We start from the raw sequence: 17,880 nt of genomic DNA on the forward strand, positions 1-17,880 counted from the left end.
AGTCAACGTTCGGTTGTACTAAGCTCCACCCTCTTGTGTCACTTCTGGTTGTAAAAAAACAACATGGCAACGGCCAAAATGCCAAACTCAAGGCTTCAAAACGGCGGTCCACAAACCAATGGGTGATGTCACAGTGACTATGTCCACTTCTTATAAACAGTCTATGGTCATTTATGATAGTAAACCGAATATCTTTGGGTTTTGGACTTTAGGTCACGCAAAACAAGACAATGGAAGACACAAATATTTTAGTTCAAGTTCATTCTAGTTTAATCTGCCAATTATTTTCAGCTGTAACTTATAAAATGTAAAAAATATTGTTTTATTGATAAACAATCTAACTTCATTTGATCCATTAAATATATGTTCACTTAACAATAATGGATCAGAGCAACACGTTGAGAGGCTAGATTAAAGTTAGTATTGACCAACTGGATTTGTCCTACAGGAATCAAAGGGTCCTGATATATGTTTTAAACTTAAAGTCCATTATTAAAGTACAGAAACTGACATCACTGTAGTCAGAGAGTTAACTGAGAAAAATGACCCCATACGATCAGAATAACTACTAATTGATTAATGTTGATGATCACCGTTTCTCATTCCTTTTTCCTGTCCTGTGTGACTTTAGGAATCAATACTTTAGACAACCAAATGTTTTTTAAATCAGTCACAGACAGCAAAAAGGACCAGATTCAGAAAGACTCTAAAGATGGAGTCGGTGATGGAGACCCTCAGCTGCCTTCCTGTGCCGCCCTCTGGTGGCGTGAGATGATATGACTTAATAGTTAAATTACATTTTCACCACAGAGCCACCAGCAAACACTTTAACTCCCAAATGCAATAAATGTAAAACCATTTGTCTTAACATACTATTAGTGCAGAGACTTTCACAGCTTATAAAGTTTTATAATATAGCCTACTTATACTATAAGTACAAGGACAATACAACATGAGCAGTGCATTTAATAGGCTACATATAACTCCTTACAAGAAGCTATATTTTCCATCTTTAAACTGCAAAGGACTGTTAAAAGTAAGTTAAAACAACAATCTATTAGTTTGTAGATCATCAGCACACAAATACTTCACTTAAATATCTTGAGTGATAGTCAATACTAGCAAAAGTTGTATTTATTATCAGAATAAGAATCAGGTTTATTTGCCAAGTACATACAGTATATATATATATATGTATATGAATGATAATAAAATCATGGTAATACAGACAAAAGTTGGTGGTTGCTGACACTCAGGCCGCCAGCTTTGTATGCTTATGATGTGTTTTCTATTGTGCATATAATGGTTTTACGGTTTTCCACGGGTTGGTCGGGTTTTTAGTTGCGACTGGGTTGGAAACTGTCAATCTGATCTGGTAACACTGTTCAGTAGCCACTCTGCCCTTAGTTCCTCAAGTTGTCTTGCCTTTCTGTGTGTGGTTGCATCTTTGTGTTAACTTATAAACCTGCGTGTGTTCATTATATTCACGTATCTGTGTGCAGGACAAGCCAACGTTTGTACATTTAATGTATGTATGCAGCTTCGTATGTCTGACTGTGTATCATTTGACACTAACTGAAGTCCCTGCATGTCCATGTTGAGCGTGGGCATACATGTGTGTGTGTGTGTGTGTGTGTGTGAGTGTGTTGTGTTTGTGAGTCTGGCAGGCAGCATTGTTCACAGCAGTGGTGAAGGACACATCTCCATGGCCTGTGTACCTTTCCCCTCCGCCTGCTACTATAAATAGCTTCCAATGTTTTTGCAGTGTGTGTTTTGTGTGTGTGAGTGTGTTACCCTCGCTTTCAGAGATATTTACCAGACTGTTGATTAAGGGAAGGTGAAAGAGAGACACAGACAAAAAGGGAAGAATATGAGAGAGAAAATTAGTAAGAGGAAAAAAATGGAGCACAGAGAGAGAGAGAGGACGAGGGGGGTGGATTAAATAAATGGGTGAATGACCTGAACACACATGAATAATAACTTTTAAAAGACCACCACCTTCAAAACTTTACAGTTCAATAAGAGCTGCAACCATAAATTGATTATTAGTCAATCAAGAGAAAAATGAATCGGCAACTAATTAGATAATTGATTAATCGTTTGAAGGTACAATGTGTAAGATTTGGCAAAATCGAGTGGCGTGGTTGCAGATTGCAACCAACTGAATACTCCTCCGCTCACTCCAAGACTGCGGTAACGTGAGCCACCGAGTCCAAAATCATCGTAACACCGTTCGCCTCACTTAGAGGTCATCCTTACTGTAATAAAACACTATACTTTAGAAGCAACGGAAGTTTGATGACGACTGGTGGTACCTCGGTTTTTCACGCCGCTCACGTTACTGCAGTTTCGCAAGCGTGTCGGAGAACTATGGTGGCCTTCAGATCTCTCTAGAGCCAGTGTTTGGTTTGACCGTTCTGTAGAAACAAGGCGGTGCAACATGGTGGACTCCGTGAAGAGGACCTGCTCCCTATGTAGATATGAAGGACTCAATCTAAGCTAACGAAAAGATTTACCGAATTGTTACGCACTGGTCCTATAAGTAATTTTTCAGTAATTGAATATTTTGTGGGTTTTTGACTGTTGATTGGACAAAACAAGACATTTAATGATGTCACCTTCCTGCTCTAGGATATTGGGATGGATTTTTTTTTATTACTGTTTGCTGATGTTTTATATCTCTTTTATATCTCATCTTTTATTTATAATAAAGTTCATTTCAAGAGAATTTCTTTCTTTCAAAACATATCAGATAGCATTTCCCTCCCTGAACGGATGCCGTAGATGTCTAACCCCTTCCTCTTAACTTCTTGTGTATTGTTGTGATTTGGTCTAGGTGTGTCTTGAATGCTGATTGGAAGTGAGAAGGAGATACAGAAGGCAAAGTCACCGGTAATGGGAAGTCGCCTCCTCTGGTGTCTCATATCCTTAAATCCCTGTGAGGGAGGACAAGCAGCATATTCCTCTTCACACACACACACTGAGGTAACTATTACTTCAAGTACTGCTTTTAATATAACTTTTATATAATCTTATTGGGGATGAAAACTGTTGTTGTATGTGGAACACTGCTTTGTAAATCACTTAATGTTAATATTTTAAGTTGTAATGCAGAAATATTGCCTTAAAAGGTTTTATTGATAACATTCAGCCACTAGATGTCACATTCTCTCTCCCTTGTTCCGTTGCATTTACTTCACAACAATTCGTTGCCAGGCACTTACTGTCAATCTCAGCCATTTATCCGTTTTTCCACACTAATTGACGACCCAGAGATACCATGTGATACCAACGTAGTTTTACTATTGGCTCACAAGCCTTGTTAGAAGTGAGATAAACAAAACATTCATTTTGGACCCGCCAACATTTTTAAAATGATTAATTCACATTCATAATAAGTTTTTTCAGGAAAAGTCCTACTTTTATTATCTAAAGGTTCTGTGAATGCATTATTTAAAAAAATTGTCTTCATAAAACGTTATCAATAAGATCTTTAATACAAATATTAATAGCCTATGTGCCATGTTTATTTGATGCTTTGTGGTCTAATTTGTTGTACTTTTTATTTATTATTTTTCAGTTTATGATCATGCCAAGTCAGTCTCCACTTGTGCCGGGAACCGAAAACCTGTCCTGCACCCACCCAGCCTGCCCAGGGAGACCCCCACCACCTCATCCAGGTCAGGGAGCTCCATGTTCGGACGCTCAAGGGTCCACAATCCCCGTCAGACCCATCGAGCCTGCTGAACAACCAGAATGAAGCATCACTGTGGGGTGAGTGAGCATCTGCCACTGTCTGTGGTCCTGGCTGTCTTCTCCCCACTAATAGATGTAGGAGTCTGCATGCGCTTATAAATACAAAATACACGTATGATGTTCATGTACATTTCATATACATATATATATATATATATATATGGTCCCTTACTTAGAGGTGTTTTAGGCCTATCTAAAGAATGAGGATAAATTGCACAGCACTCCTAAAAGTAAACTTTTCCAAGTCATGTGCACCACCTAGTGGCCTGATAGTAGTTGTGGAAGAAGTACTCAGAACCTTTACTCAAGTAAAAGTAGTAATACCACAGTCTAGAAATACTCTGTTACAAGTAAAAGTCTTGCATTCAAAATATTACTTGAGTAAAACTACAAAAGTATTAGAATCAAAGTATATTTAAAGTATCAAAAGTAAAAGTACTTATTACTTATATTACTGTGATGTATATAGTAATGCATCAATAATTATAAGCCAATAAAATCTATAAAAATAAAAAACTAATATATATACTGTATATATCTATATATATAGATATATATAACATTTATTTTTTATCATTATAATTATTGATGCATTACTATATATATCACATCAATAGTGCAGTTGGTTATGACACATTTTAAATACTTTACTGCTGGACAGCTTAATCTACAATAATATATCAGAATTAATTAAATTAGATAATTCAAATTATTAATACAAAATATAAATTTGTAAAGTAACTAAAGCTGTCTGATAAATGTGGTGCAGTAAAAAGTACAATATTTGCCTCTAAAATGTAGTGGAGTAGAAGTATAAAGTAGCAGAAAATGTACCTACAAACTGTCTAATGTAGATATTAGATACTACACATACTTATGTACAACTTTGAGGTACTTGTAGTTTACTTTCTATTTTATGCTACTTTTTACCTCTACTCCACTACATTTGGGAGGGCAATTTTATACTTTTTACTGCACTACATTTATTTGACAGCTGTAGTAATTGGTTTTAGATTATAATAATAATAATCAAACAAAGTTATATAAATGCATTAAAGATTAAACCAGTGGTTTCCAATCTTTTTGGCTTGTGACCCCTTACAAAAAAAGCAGTATATAGTTGGGGCCCTTGGTCACATTTCAGATGTCTGACTGATTTTCTCTCCAAATTTCTCAAATGGTTAGATAACTGTTTGAGGCCTAAAGAGGTCAAATGCTCTGATATTTCACAACAAAAGCCAAGGTTAATGAACAGTCCAAAACGTGAATACATAGTTGTGTAGCAGAACCTTTTTCTTCTTCCTGCCCCATTAATCATCTCACAAGAGTTATTTTGTGGCACGCTGGAGGGGTTTGACCTCTAGGTTGGAAACCACTGCAATCAACTACCAAACTGTAAATAAAGTACTTAAAAGTACCTCCATCTTGACCAGCTACAGCAGTTACACAATGTGTACACATTGATACAACAATCTAAAAATGTTATAATAACACATAAGTCACAGGGATCATATTTCTGCTTGAGTATTTTTACTTTTAATACTTAAGGAATATTTTGCTAATAATTCTGTACTTTTACTTCAGGGGTATTTTGAATGCAGGACTTACTTGTAGTATTTTTATACCGTTGTATTGGTACTTTTAAATAAAGCTTTTACATGCCGCCAAATCCTACACATCAACCTGGTCTCACTCCCAACTTGTCAAATACAGCCGATTGGGCAGCGCCGATTGGGCAGCGCTCCTTGGCATCGGAAACCGACGCACGGAGGCACCCTTTAGTGACTGTATGCGACAAACCGGGCTTTCAACTGTTTGGATGGGTCAAACAAACACAAGACTTTCAACCAGGAGACCGGTGTTTGTGTCCCGTGTTTAATTAAAAGTAATGTTGACTCATTGTCACGTGACTCGTCGGCGTCAATGTTCGCGTGAGTCGTTAGTATCGTTAGCCCCATCAGTCGCTAGTCAGTGAAGTTAATGTCAACCACGATTTAACCCTAACCAAGGCCTATTGAAAGAGGCTGGGACACAGATTTGAGCAGTTACTGGAGCTGCGGTCGTGAGTTGCTATTGGCTTAAATTCGGCGAGTGCAGATCAGATTTTACTGCGCATGTGTTGTACCCCAAATATAACACGTTGATGTTGTGACATCTCCTCTTTTCACCCTTCTTGACCCTAACTAAGTGGTTGTGTTGCCTAAACTTCCTGTGAAACAGAAGTTTACTTCTAAAGGACACTTATGCATGCAACAAGCGTATATTGACACTTAACGGGTCCGTCCAAAAGTAACGCAAGAGGGGAACCCTGTGCGTCGGTCTCTGATGCCGAGGGGCACTGACCAAGCGGCGGTATTTGACGAGTTGGGAGTGAGAATGTGTTGTCCACACTGCACCGTTAAGAAAAAGGAACTGAATACTTCTTCCATCTCACCAAAGAAAAGTGACAAAAAATAATCAGTCTGCATTGTGGGTCAATGTTAAAGCCTGTTATTCATTGAAAACATTTATTACATTTTTATGATGCAAACAACAGCAAGTCCCACCCTTGTTGGAACAGCTCATCACGTAATCATGAGGGAATGAAAGAGACACAAAGGGACGGGGACAGAAAAAGTGTGTATTACGCGCAATTCCATTGTTTCCGTTAAAAAAAACAAAACATGACAATCAGCTCTCATTGTAAATTTTGGCATCTTTTTCCCTCCTGTTGTACTCTCTGGAATAATGGTCATTAAAAATCAAAAGAACAAGGCATGCATAATAGTTTCTGGTAATGCACATAGATCAAAGGATACCACTTAGTATTACAAAATCCATGTACGATGTTCATGTACATTTCATATATATATGGTCCCTTCCTTAGAGGTGTCTTAGGCCTATCTACTTGTTCCCACTGTGGGACTGTGCCCTCCGTTATCTACGCTTAGTCACTAGATTCACCCCGTACAAAGGTCTGCGCCGGAAAATATATCTGTAGAATGGACTTCTAGATGTTACAACCATCCGTTTATTCCTCCCTTCATCTGTCACTGCATGTTATTAATCCCCAAGTTTGATTTACTTAAATAGTTTTCTTCGCATCAACTGACCATTGTATCTACACAATTTCATCAAACCTCGCCAGGGTTATAGGTTATATTTTCTATTAAAATTCTTCTCCCGTCTGCTGTACTACCACCCCATGCTTCTCTTTAAAAAGGGGAGCCCTCGGCCTACTAGGATCCATTCACCGTGCCCACAACATAGAAGTCTGGAACAAAAGTATTTTAACTTCCAAGTAACCTAAAGAAATGGATCTAATTTCTGATACGCTAACATAAATGCACTGGTCCATTTTAATAAATGGGTGAAACAGCCAAACTTCTATTATGAGGGCTGTATACGTGGCCACACAAGTTTTTTTACTGAAATTATGTAAAAAAAAAAAAGGACAAAGCAAAACGTGTTGATTAAATACAATGTTGAATGAATGTCTTTACTGTTAAAAAAAAAAAAAGTGTACTGCAATGTATACAACTATGTTGCACTCTCTCATTGCTCAAAATGAGTTGAAGAGGGGGACGAGGCATCAGGGATTGTTGATATACCGATGGAATCATGTACAGATTTACAGTTATAATGCATCTATCATCACACTCAACAGATGGCAGGAAGGGAGGGAGGGCAGCAAACGACAGACACAATATAGAAAAGATTCATCCGTTTGAATTTGAACACCCTTTGCTGTGGAACCAATGCTATGTTACTCTCTTAGAAAAAGACAGAGAGATGGAAATGAGTGTGTGCGCGTACAGGTATGAATTCTGTAAGTGCAGAACCAAATGTTCGACCAATAAAAGTCTATTGGGATCAAGTTGTACTGGTTTCTCTGAAGGTGGAGGCAGACTTGTTTAACCAAACATGGGGCTGAGTATGATGGTACTGGTGGCAAACGGTGGGCGTCTTGAGTGGTTGGGTTTAGCGCCCCCCCCCGATGGTGGTGGTGGTGTTGTCGGTGTGTTACGGGGCTTGGCTGCTATTAGTCGATGTACTGGGAGAGCCAGCGGAAGCCCTCGCCATAGCCCTGCCTCTTCAACACACTGCACATGAACACTTCCAGTGGTCTTGTGTTCAGCTCCTTCATGGCAATGGTGCCCTAAGAGAAAAGCAGGAAAACAAAGTCACACTAAATCCACTTTTTTAAATTCTTAAATTTAGGGCTGTTAAAGTAAACGCTTTAATATCGCGTTAGCACAAATTCCTTTAAGATAAGATACTGTCATCATATGAAACTAGAAAAACCTAAGGAATCCATTGGTACCAACCATGTCATACTAGCTCGTCGCAAAGGAGGCTTAATAACTAAATTTGGCGAGGAAAAACTGGCATGGCCATTTTCAAAGGGGTCCCTTGACCTCAAGATATGTGAATGTAAATGGGTTCTATGGGTATCCACAAGTCTCCCCTTTACAGACATGCCCACTTTTTTCTTCCAATAATAAATATATACATACGTTTGCATAAAGCAGCATATTTTCCCACTCCCATGTTGAAAAATCTCCCTTTAAGGTACATTTTGAACAGATAAAAAGAAAGATTGAATATTTGAATCGATTGTCAGCCCTAATTAAATTGTATGCAAAGTCACTTTATTCTTTATATAACTCTGTCCTCTAGACAAAAAACAACCTGTACTTGTCCTATCCACTCCGATCTGTCCTCTCGTTACCAAGACATACACAAACAGACATCAAGTCTTGTGCCCTGGTGAGTTTGGAGTTGTAATTTGCAAGATCAAGAGCGAGCTCTGGGTTTAAACAAATCTTTTGAATATGTAAATCAAACAGGGCATTACGTTGCTCTTTTAACTTTGCAAACCGAAAAAGAATGGAACACCTGCAAGACAATACTTAACTAAGCAAACTTGATGTTTTTAAAGCTTAAGCTGACAAATGGACCAGCCGTCAGTATTTTATTTCACCATGACTGCAGGGACGTGCGTCTGCTTTGACACCATATTAATAATTCCTTTTTCATTTGTTTTATATACTTGCCTAACTAAGATAAGTGCTGTGTACTCACCTTGCCTGTCGTCTGTCCGTACAATCCAAAGATTTCTCTCAACTTCTCCTCGCTGATGGCCTCATGTCTGTCGATCTTGTTGCCCAGGATCAGGATAGGCACGTTTCCGATAGTCTCGTCCGTCATTAATGCCTGATAGGGTAGACCAAGTATTACTATGTGGCTTTCATTTTTATCCTTAAAGCAAAAAATCTGCTCTCAGATTCTATGTTACACATCTGTTTGACTGACATTTAGTACCTTCCAGGAGTGATTCTGTGAGTATTGTAATTTACTTCTACTTTAATTTCCTACATTTTCCAGAATTGGAAGACACTGCTCTACAGTGTGACGGTGACCTAGCAGTTAGTAGGTACTTACATTAAGCTCTGCTTTTGATTCAGCCAATCTGGTGAGGTCTGCACAATCCACAAGGAAGACAATGCCATTAATGGCAGGGAGGTAGTTTTTCCACACTCTGCGGGCTGTGTGAACCAACACAAAAACAAACATGAGTTAGACAGTCCAGTCTGTCTACTTATGTTAGACACATTTTGCATTGACATTACAGTGATATATCCTATTGGCCTTATGTTAACAAGAGAATTTGCAGGAGAGAATTTCCTTTACGTGCTGCACAAATTGCATGCAGCATTTTCCCACATATGGGTCAAGCATGTCTGGAAAACTGCTAATCTCTCAATCTTTTTTTTCAAAGATCATATCGGCAGTGAAAAACTGTATTGGAGCTTCCCTAACACATACCTTGTGCGTGGCCTCCAAGGTCGAAAGTGGTGAAAGTCATGCCAGCAATCGTCAGCTCTTCCGAGGCTGGAGGAAGAAAGAAAATGATCATGAATGTTCAACACATTACTGGGTGAGCATGTGTGAATGTGCGTGTGTGAGAGTAGCACCAACTCACTTGGATGTAAAGTTGGCACATGCTGTCCCAATCTGTCATCTTTGAGCATGTGCAGTAGCGTCGTTTTGCCAGCATTGTCCAGGCCAAGAAATACTAACTTGCCGGACTTCTTGTACAGTCCTGAAACAAAGCCAGAATCATTTCAGACCACAAACCTGGACACTAGAAATCTTTTTTTAGGAGCAGGAGGAGGGATCCCAATTATTTTGACAGTGTTTTGTCAGCTTTTTGAAATGAAAGCTGAGCAGGAACCTTAAAGCTTCTATTTTGAGAGTCTTTTGTTTAAAACTCAAGTGTTGTCTCATGTGAGGCAGTTGTTTTTGTTGGTATGGAAGCTCCAAATAAAAGAAGAAAATAATCAAATGTAATGAAGTACGGTATGGTTATTTCAAACCATTTCTTGAATTTACAGAATATTTACTGTATCATGATATACAGTATACCGTTACCATGATATTAAATTGCATATACCATGATAGAGGATTTTGGCCATATCGCCCACCCCTAGTGTGAAGTTGGAAAAAGTAAGTTATGTAGTTCTATGGAGGGATGACAGTCATATTGATAAAAAACACAAAACCTCACAATAAAACCACTTTAAATTTAAAATGCACAAAGGTGCTTTCTGCTTCAAAGTGGAGCCGACAAATGTGAATGTAAATGAATACAGGAGAAAAGGTGCAACTAAAGTCACTCCCTTCCTGTACTTTCCTGACGGGATTACAAGGCTTTGTGTTTACCACTCAGAGTCAGCGTAGTGATACCAAGTGGGTTTGTGAAATTTCTGACTGAGTCAGCTCTACTAGACGTCATCATTACTCACAACAGCACTCTGCTACCTGTCTGACAGGGAGAACAGGAACGACTGCGTCACAGGGGCAGCTCTAACACAGAAACTAGAACAGCACACTTTGGGGAGAAGAGCAGCTGGTTCACATAACAAGATGTTCCACCAGATTTAAGATGGACACCTTGATCACAAACATTTTAAAAAGCTGGGGTGAAAAATATCATGTCATTTTTCTAAGAGACATTTCCTGTGTGCTTTTTATGTTCGCATACAATTTAGGGTTGGGCAATCGCAGGTATTTTCATATCATCATATTGTAATTACCAGAGATCGCCTCAACACAAACAGGTCTCTCACTAATTACAAACATGAAAAACTAGTTTCACTTTAGGGCTGTGCAATTAAATTTAAATTACGATTTTGTCTTCCAACGATTATGAAAACAAGATAATCGACATAAAACCATATTTTAGATTGTTTTTTTCCCTGCTGATGTTAAGGAACTAAATTATTATAGAAAATATAATCAGCGCTTGTCTCTTCAATCGTCGATAGTAAATTGGATCGCCAATCGGCTCATGGCTACATAACATATGCTATTTGGTGGGTGCTTTTAGCTGAGCCACTTTACAGTAAGAAGTAGGGGTGTGACTCTATCAGTATCTCACGATTCAATTTGATTTTGATTCTATGGGTCACGATTCGATTCAGTAAATAGGGGTGCTAATTTCAGGATCAGAAAAAGTTATATCAGCTGATTGCAATAATGTGAACACAAAGGGGCAAATGTCAAAAATAAACTGTACACAAAATACTGTAAAACTGGAATTTTGTATGATTTTTCAACAGATCACATGTATTATGTCCATGACACCGTGTCCTAACTGGCCCCAAGTGACGCAGCACTTTGTAGCGCGATGTACTATTTTGAACTGAACTTTTGTCAGACGTCCTGTCACTTGTTTTGAAAGAGCTGCAGTGGACAAGGAGTGGCTGGTTCATAAAGTTGATATGAGGAGTTATCTATACCTTATCGTTGCCTCCTCATTTCATTACAAAAACCTAAATAAGGTGACAGCTGGCTGGAGGGAGATCGCCTGAAAGTTTCCTACTTGCTGTTGGCTATATTGTAAGTTTTTTCCAGCAAATATCACAATATTAAACGTGTGTTTTCTGTTTAAAAATTAAAAACGTAGGAAGATGGTAAGTACTTTTCACCCATCTTTTAATTGGTTATGTCTCCAGTTTGATCTTGAGCGCACAGCTGATAGGTACGTGGTTTGTTTACATGACGTAACGTAACGCTTGCTGCTAAGACACTCGTCCAGCTTATTGACGTTTAATTAAATTTTCAATCCACAAAAGTGACGTTGTGTGACTCCAGGCAGACCGCCACGGTAGTGCTGCTTATTTTCCCCTTTCACAATCGAATATTAATTTTCATATTCAAATGTCTGTTGTTGTTTTTTACAATTTGAATACATATTCAAATTTAAAATATTTATTGGCAGCCCTAGTGTTTAGATTTTTTGTCCATCAGTAACAATATCTAGGTTCTTTGTAGGAAAAAAAGTTGAAAAATAAATTTTTGGAAATTGTGAATCGATTTAGAATCTTAGAAAATAAGAATCTTAATTCTTACATGAATCGATTTTTCCCCCCATCCCTAATAAAAACTAAGTATGGCCCCAATGAAAAGCAAACCCATAAGCCAGTTTGTGTTTGTGCTAAAACTGAGGAGCTATAAACGTTTCAAGCGTTTCACAGAAGCATTTAAGGGAATGGTGGCTGGTGAGGAAACTGGTCAATATGAAAAGGGCCTTGTGATGTGTTTGATTATGAAAGAAACTAATGCGTTCAGCCTGACAAGATCCTTAGCTGAGGAGGCAACTTTGCTGAAAATGTTTTATTGCATTAAATCTTTTAATGTGGATTAGCAGTTAAGGAGGGGTGCCTGCTGAACTGTCATGTTATTTGCATATCAGATTTGAGTCTGTGAGGCACAACGTAAACCAAAACTTGTAGAGAAACTCTGCTTCTACCATAATTTGATTTCTAGGAAAAAAAGCCTACTATGCACACCACTATTAGCCCCAGTTTTCACTCAACACTTCAGTACTGAGGTGTCTGACAGACCAGTAGTTGTAACACTTAAAAGTTGTTCGTGTGATCACTGAAGACATTAATCAGACTCTACTTGCACTAACTCTTCTCTCATATTACCATCTCTGTTCACAATATTACAAAACAGTTTTAACAATAGCTTAGTGGTTATAGCAACGCCATTTAGTTTAATGACTTAAAATACTAAAGCAGTCAAAACTGTTTGCAGTAACTTTGTAAAGCTTTCAACACTGAGTTCATGTTTACTTTGAGTTAGTGTGTCTGATCACCAGTAACTTACCTAACAACTGTAGTACGCCATTGAAACCGCTATAAAGCCAATCAAATATGAATGACATATCCGGAGCTGTTGAATTCTGAAAAACAAAAAAAGGCAGATTTATTAGATTATTTTGGCTTTAACATCCATCATTATCATACAAATGAGCAAAAGCAAAGCAAGACAGTGCGATTAAGTGTCTTACAAGTCATGCAATGTTGTGCCTTTTTCCCCCCTTACTTTCCCCCTGATGATTTATCAATAACTTAAGTTGTATATTTTTGTACGTAGGTGTAGGGGATTTGGAAAGCAGTATCCTTCATCCACAGCATGAACAGAATACTGAAGTGCAAAGAGTTGTCACAAGAGCTGACATGGCACACACGTACAATCTCTGCTGAAATCTTCACTCAAACGGCAGACTGTTTGTTCCCATTATGCTCCAAAGTTCACATGCTCAAAACCTGGGAATGTAAGGAAAAGTGGAAGTTTCACTTTTACCTTTAATATAATATTTAGATTCAAAATCTTGGGAAGAGAGTAAATATGAAGATAAATTGGCAAATTTCTGTACATATTTGGTAAGATTACATCTCATCCTACTGATGAGAATACTGTCTTAATGCTGAAATTTCTACCACAGTAGTTATTAGCTAAAAAATATCCATGTCTAAAAGATTTACATGCCTTTGCCTAGCCTACAGCGGAAAGTACCTGAAAACACCAAGAGATAAAAAGGCACAATAAAGAGTATCAGACAACAGGAGACAAACGGTATGATCAGTTTAACTAAGCTACGACTTAATATTCATAGTTTTTACATGCCTTTGGCTAGCCTACAAGGGGGGAAAGTACCTGAAATAACCAAGAGACAAATAAACACAATAAAGAGTATCAGATAATCAGAGACAGACAGTAAGATCAATAGAAACCAATCAAAACCTTTCACCACAAACTTTACAAAAGTGACAGCACTCAGCTCCATGAATATACAGCCTGTTTCAACCTATCAGATAGATATTGGCAGCTGGTGATAAGAACAATGACTGGCTTTCTACTTCCAATGATTAGCTTGTTCCAGTAAGAGTCTTTGGACAGCAGGACAGGAGATTCAGAGCACTGATCACACGCCATCTGACAGCTCCTCAATAGGCAACATGAGTGTTTTGTTCAACACAACCCATCTGCAGGGGCCTTGGAAATGAAGCCTAGCCTTAGCCTTTCAGAGATAAGCACGCCAGATTGTATTTCAATCAAAACAAAATGGATCCGAGATAGGACCTGCTGTAACTGTGTGAAGTCAACAGCTCCCTGACTGACTAAATACAACAGCTTGTAGATTCTGCGTAAGCAAAACTCTTGTTTTGTTCATTTGTCATTCTAGTTCACACAAGCTTATTTTCTCCTCTGTTAAGTGGTATGATCAAATGTTTTTCAGCATGTGTCATGGTCCTGAAAATCTGAAAAAAGGGGGCACAAAACCATGATGTTTGCTAGATTAGAGACACACATATTTACACAATCTGTTTACCAACTTCATCTAATTTCCTCGTCTTTTCTCTGTGACTGTTACAGAGGCATCAGAACAAGGTAAGCTGGTGCCAACCTCTAGCCCTAGTTACGTAACATACAAACAACTCCAGGGCTAAAGTATAAGGTAGCCAAAGGTCAAGACCACGCAAACACAGATGAACTACACGTCAGCTGCTGTTACACTTCAGTCCCATATGCTCCAATGCCTGCTATGACGCTGTGGGCTGATGTTACAGACTGATGCTCCCACGTGTGGCATGATGCAGCTATGAATGTGAAACCGTTTGACAGTAACTGACAACTGCCACGGGCAAATATGGGTTTATGTGAGAGTTCAGAATGTGTGCGGCAATGAAAAAATGTGCCTGAAGGCAGCAGCATTAACCTGTTTCAAAGGATCTGGGGTTGTTGTTTTCAGGGTTTAACTCAACAACCACATTAAAGTGACAGTAATAAAAAGCGTGAGAAAGATTTCTGGTTGCCATGTTAATCTTATTGAATATGTACAGCAGGAATTTGGCTAGCATTTCATCGACACATATGTTATAAATTAAATCTATCAGATTAGTTATAGATCAATGATCATTATTTCAAGTTAACACTTTCAGCAAAGGATTGTTTATGACTGTATAGGAGTGTAATAACTAAAAAACGCCAAGCTACACGTTTTGACAGTTTGTCTTTATTACTAGTATTTTCTTTCTTTAAATAACTGGAATATTTCCTCGCACTCCGATAATGAGAAAGATTTGAAAATACCTTACTTTTGTAAACCTAAGCGATATTTTAGAAATGTGTTTCTGTTCACAAATTAAGAAGATCACTGACAGTAGGCCACATTTTTCCTTGAGAAGATAGGATCTAATGTGACAGTTTGTCTTTATTACTAGTATCCACCATCCTCTTAAATTCTTCAATGACTTCTTTCTTCAAACAACTGGAAATGTTTCCTCACACGTTACTTTGGTAAACATAAGTGATATTTTAGAAATCTGTTTTCAGTGCACATATTAAGACATTTTGGGGGCGGCAGTAGCTCAGTCCATAGGGACTTGGCTTGGGTACCGGAGGGTCGTCGGTTCAAGTCCCCGCATGGACCAAGTACTGAGTGTGAACTGGCTGCTGGAGAGATGACAGTTTGCCTCCTGGGCACCAAACCCCCAACTGCTCGGGGCGCCTGTCAGGGGCAGCCCCCACGCTCTGACATCTCTCTCATTAATGCATGTATATAGGTCCTGTTTGTGCATGTGTGTGTGTGTGTGTGTGTGTCCTGTATATAACAGAATGAAAAAATTTAATTTTTAATAAAGTGCCTTTCTTCTTCATCTCTATCAAACCCCATCTACTGTAAGATTTCAGGCAGGTGTTGTGACTCAAATAGATGTCATGAGAAAATTGCGAACCCACAACAGAGTGAAAGACACTAAATGTGTAATAACTATAAAAAAAACACCAAGCTACACATTTTGACAGTTTGTCTTTATCTTCTCTCTTCAAATAACTGGAAATATTTCCTTGCACTCCAATAATGACAAAGATTTGAAAATACCTTACTTTTGTTAACCTAAGCGATATTTTAGAAATGTGTTTCTGTTCACAAATTAAGACGATCACTGACAATAGGCTACATAGTTCCTTGAGAAGACAGGGTCTCTAACAAACCCCATCTACTGTGACCGTTTGTCTTTATTACTAGTATCTTCTTTCTTCAAATAACTGGAAATATTTCCTCACACTCTGACATTACTTTGGTAAGTCATATTTTAGAAATCTGGTTTCAGTGCACATATTAAGACATATTTCCTTGAGAAGATAGGGTCTCCATCAAACCCCATCTAGTGTAAGATTTCAGGCAGGTGTTGTGAATCAAAATGATGTCATGAGAAAATTGTGAACCCACAATAGAGACTACTGAAAGACACTAAATTGTGTTTTTGACTCGGCTGTCAAACCTGTCCTACTCCACAGTAGCTAACCTTTACCTTAACGACTAACGTTATACATGGATGATTGGTCTCCAACAGCTTCTATGTTGGCAAGAAAAAGCTTTAAAGGGGCTAACAACGAGTCACATAACGTTAAAGTATAACTGTATAAAGCTTGGGGTGATATTTTGGTGTTTCTGTTCACAAATTAAGACGATCACTTTACTTTGGTAAACATAAGTGATATTTTAGAAATCTGTTTCAGATATTTTTCCTTGAGAATATATGGTCTCTATAGAACCCCATCTACTGTAAGATTTCAGGCAGGTGTTTTGAATCAAAAAGATGTAAACCCACATTAAAGTGAAAGACACTAAATGTGTTTTGGCTGTCAAACCTGTCCTACTCCACACTGCCAACGTATGCAGCTTAGCAACGTAGCTAACCTTTACCTTAACGACTAACGTTATACATGGAGTATTGGTCTCAAACAGGTTCTGTGTTGGCAAAAAAAAGCCTTATAAGGGGTAAAATATCAGAATAACACCAAGTCATATCAAAGTTAAGCACATAACTGTATAAAGCTTGGGGTGAGGCCGACTGAGCTAGCAGGAAGCTAAACTAGCTACGTGTCATATTCTCCAACAGGCGACGTTGCATCGACTGTTAGCTTAAAGCTAGCTACAGAAATACCTCACAAACACCTTAGATTTGTTAATACTTCGAGTATTTATCTTTCCAATACTGAATATGAATGTTTAAATATATATTAGAGCGGGTTAACTTCACCCAGCTCGAAGCTTTTCGATAATTAAGCGAGTTTTTAACCCAACTTGCAATGTTAGCATCGTTAGCCGAGATGCTAACCAAGACTTATTTTCTAAAAATCATTGTTGAGAATATATTAAAAACACACTTACCCGTTTTTTTTAAGTGTAGATTAATTTACAGCGTGTGTTCGCTCTTTTTTATAGTCATGTAAATTGGTCTCCCGTTCAAGAAAATGTCTTAAAAAGGTCTTCCTCTCCTTTTTTTTCGTGTTTTGTTACTGAAGCCACGACACTGCAATGGCTGTCCAGCAACTCCCAAGAACTCAAGGCCTATGGAAAGGAGGAAAGGACACGCGTCATATCTCTGGGGTGTTTAACGCATGCGTAGTGTGACTGAAGCTGCGGTCGTGTTGTCCAGATTTCACTACGCATGCGTCATACCCCTGAAGCTATGACGCGTGTTCCATCCTCCTTCAATAGACCTTGCCCAAAAACTCTACCTAGCCGCTTCCTGTTTATGTTTCACAATCACCTTTCCGGCAGGAGAACTGATATAAAACATTAGTCTTCTTTTACAATGGAATATAATAGAAAGCTTTATTGTCATTGTATTAAATACAACGAGATTCACAGTTGCCACTTCTGGTCAGTGCTTTAAAACAAATACTTGACATGACTAAACGAGGCAGATAAAACATATAAGAGGTCAAACACACACACAGTTATACGATTCAAGATTCAAGATTCAAGATGTTTAT

At 38.2% G+C, this 17,880-nt stretch overlaps 1 protein-coding gene across 1 annotated transcript; it reads right to left on the minus strand.

Moving 5' to 3' along the window:
• Positions 1–6,230: 6,230 nt before the first annotated feature.
• Positions 6,231–17,448, minus strand: sar1b (secretion associated, Ras related GTPase 1B). The gene is made up of 7 exons (XM_037748604.1): positions 17,273–17,448; positions 12,916–12,991; positions 9,722–9,841; positions 9,565–9,630; positions 9,181–9,284; positions 8,821–8,952; positions 6,231–7,894 (listed from the first exon to the last, which is right to left on the minus strand). The coding sequence occupies exons 2-7, from the start codon at positions 12,971–12,973 to the stop codon at positions 7,778–7,780; spliced, it is 597 nt and encodes a 198-aa protein (XP_037604532.1). The 5' UTR covers positions 12,974–12,991; positions 17,273–17,448; the 3' UTR covers positions 6,231–7,777.
• Positions 17,449–17,880: the final 432 nt, after the last annotated feature.

The sequence above is a fragment of the Sebastes umbrosus genome, chromosome 17 (assembly GCF_015220745.1).
Source record: "Sebastes umbrosus isolate fSebUmb1 chromosome 17, fSebUmb1.pri, whole genome shotgun sequence".
NCBI lineage: Eukaryota > Metazoa > Chordata > Actinopteri > Perciformes > Sebastidae > Sebastes > Sebastes umbrosus.

What these genes read in the sequence shown, in the direction of transcription:
- sar1b (XM_037748604.1), bottom strand. Translation starts at nt 12,973, where the DNA reads ATGTCATTCATATTTGATTGGCTTTATAGCGGTTTCAATGGCGTACTA. An exon ending in TGGCGTACTACAGTTGTTAG is followed by an intron (nt 9,842 to 12,915) that starts GTAAGTTACTGG and finishes GCTTTGTTTCAG; the next exon opens with GACTGTACAAGAAGTCCGGC. An exon ending in AATCAAAAGCAGAGCTTAAT is followed by an intron (nt 8,953 to 9,180) that starts GTAAGTACCTAC and finishes CTACCCTATCAG; the next exon opens with GCATTAATGACGGACGAGAC.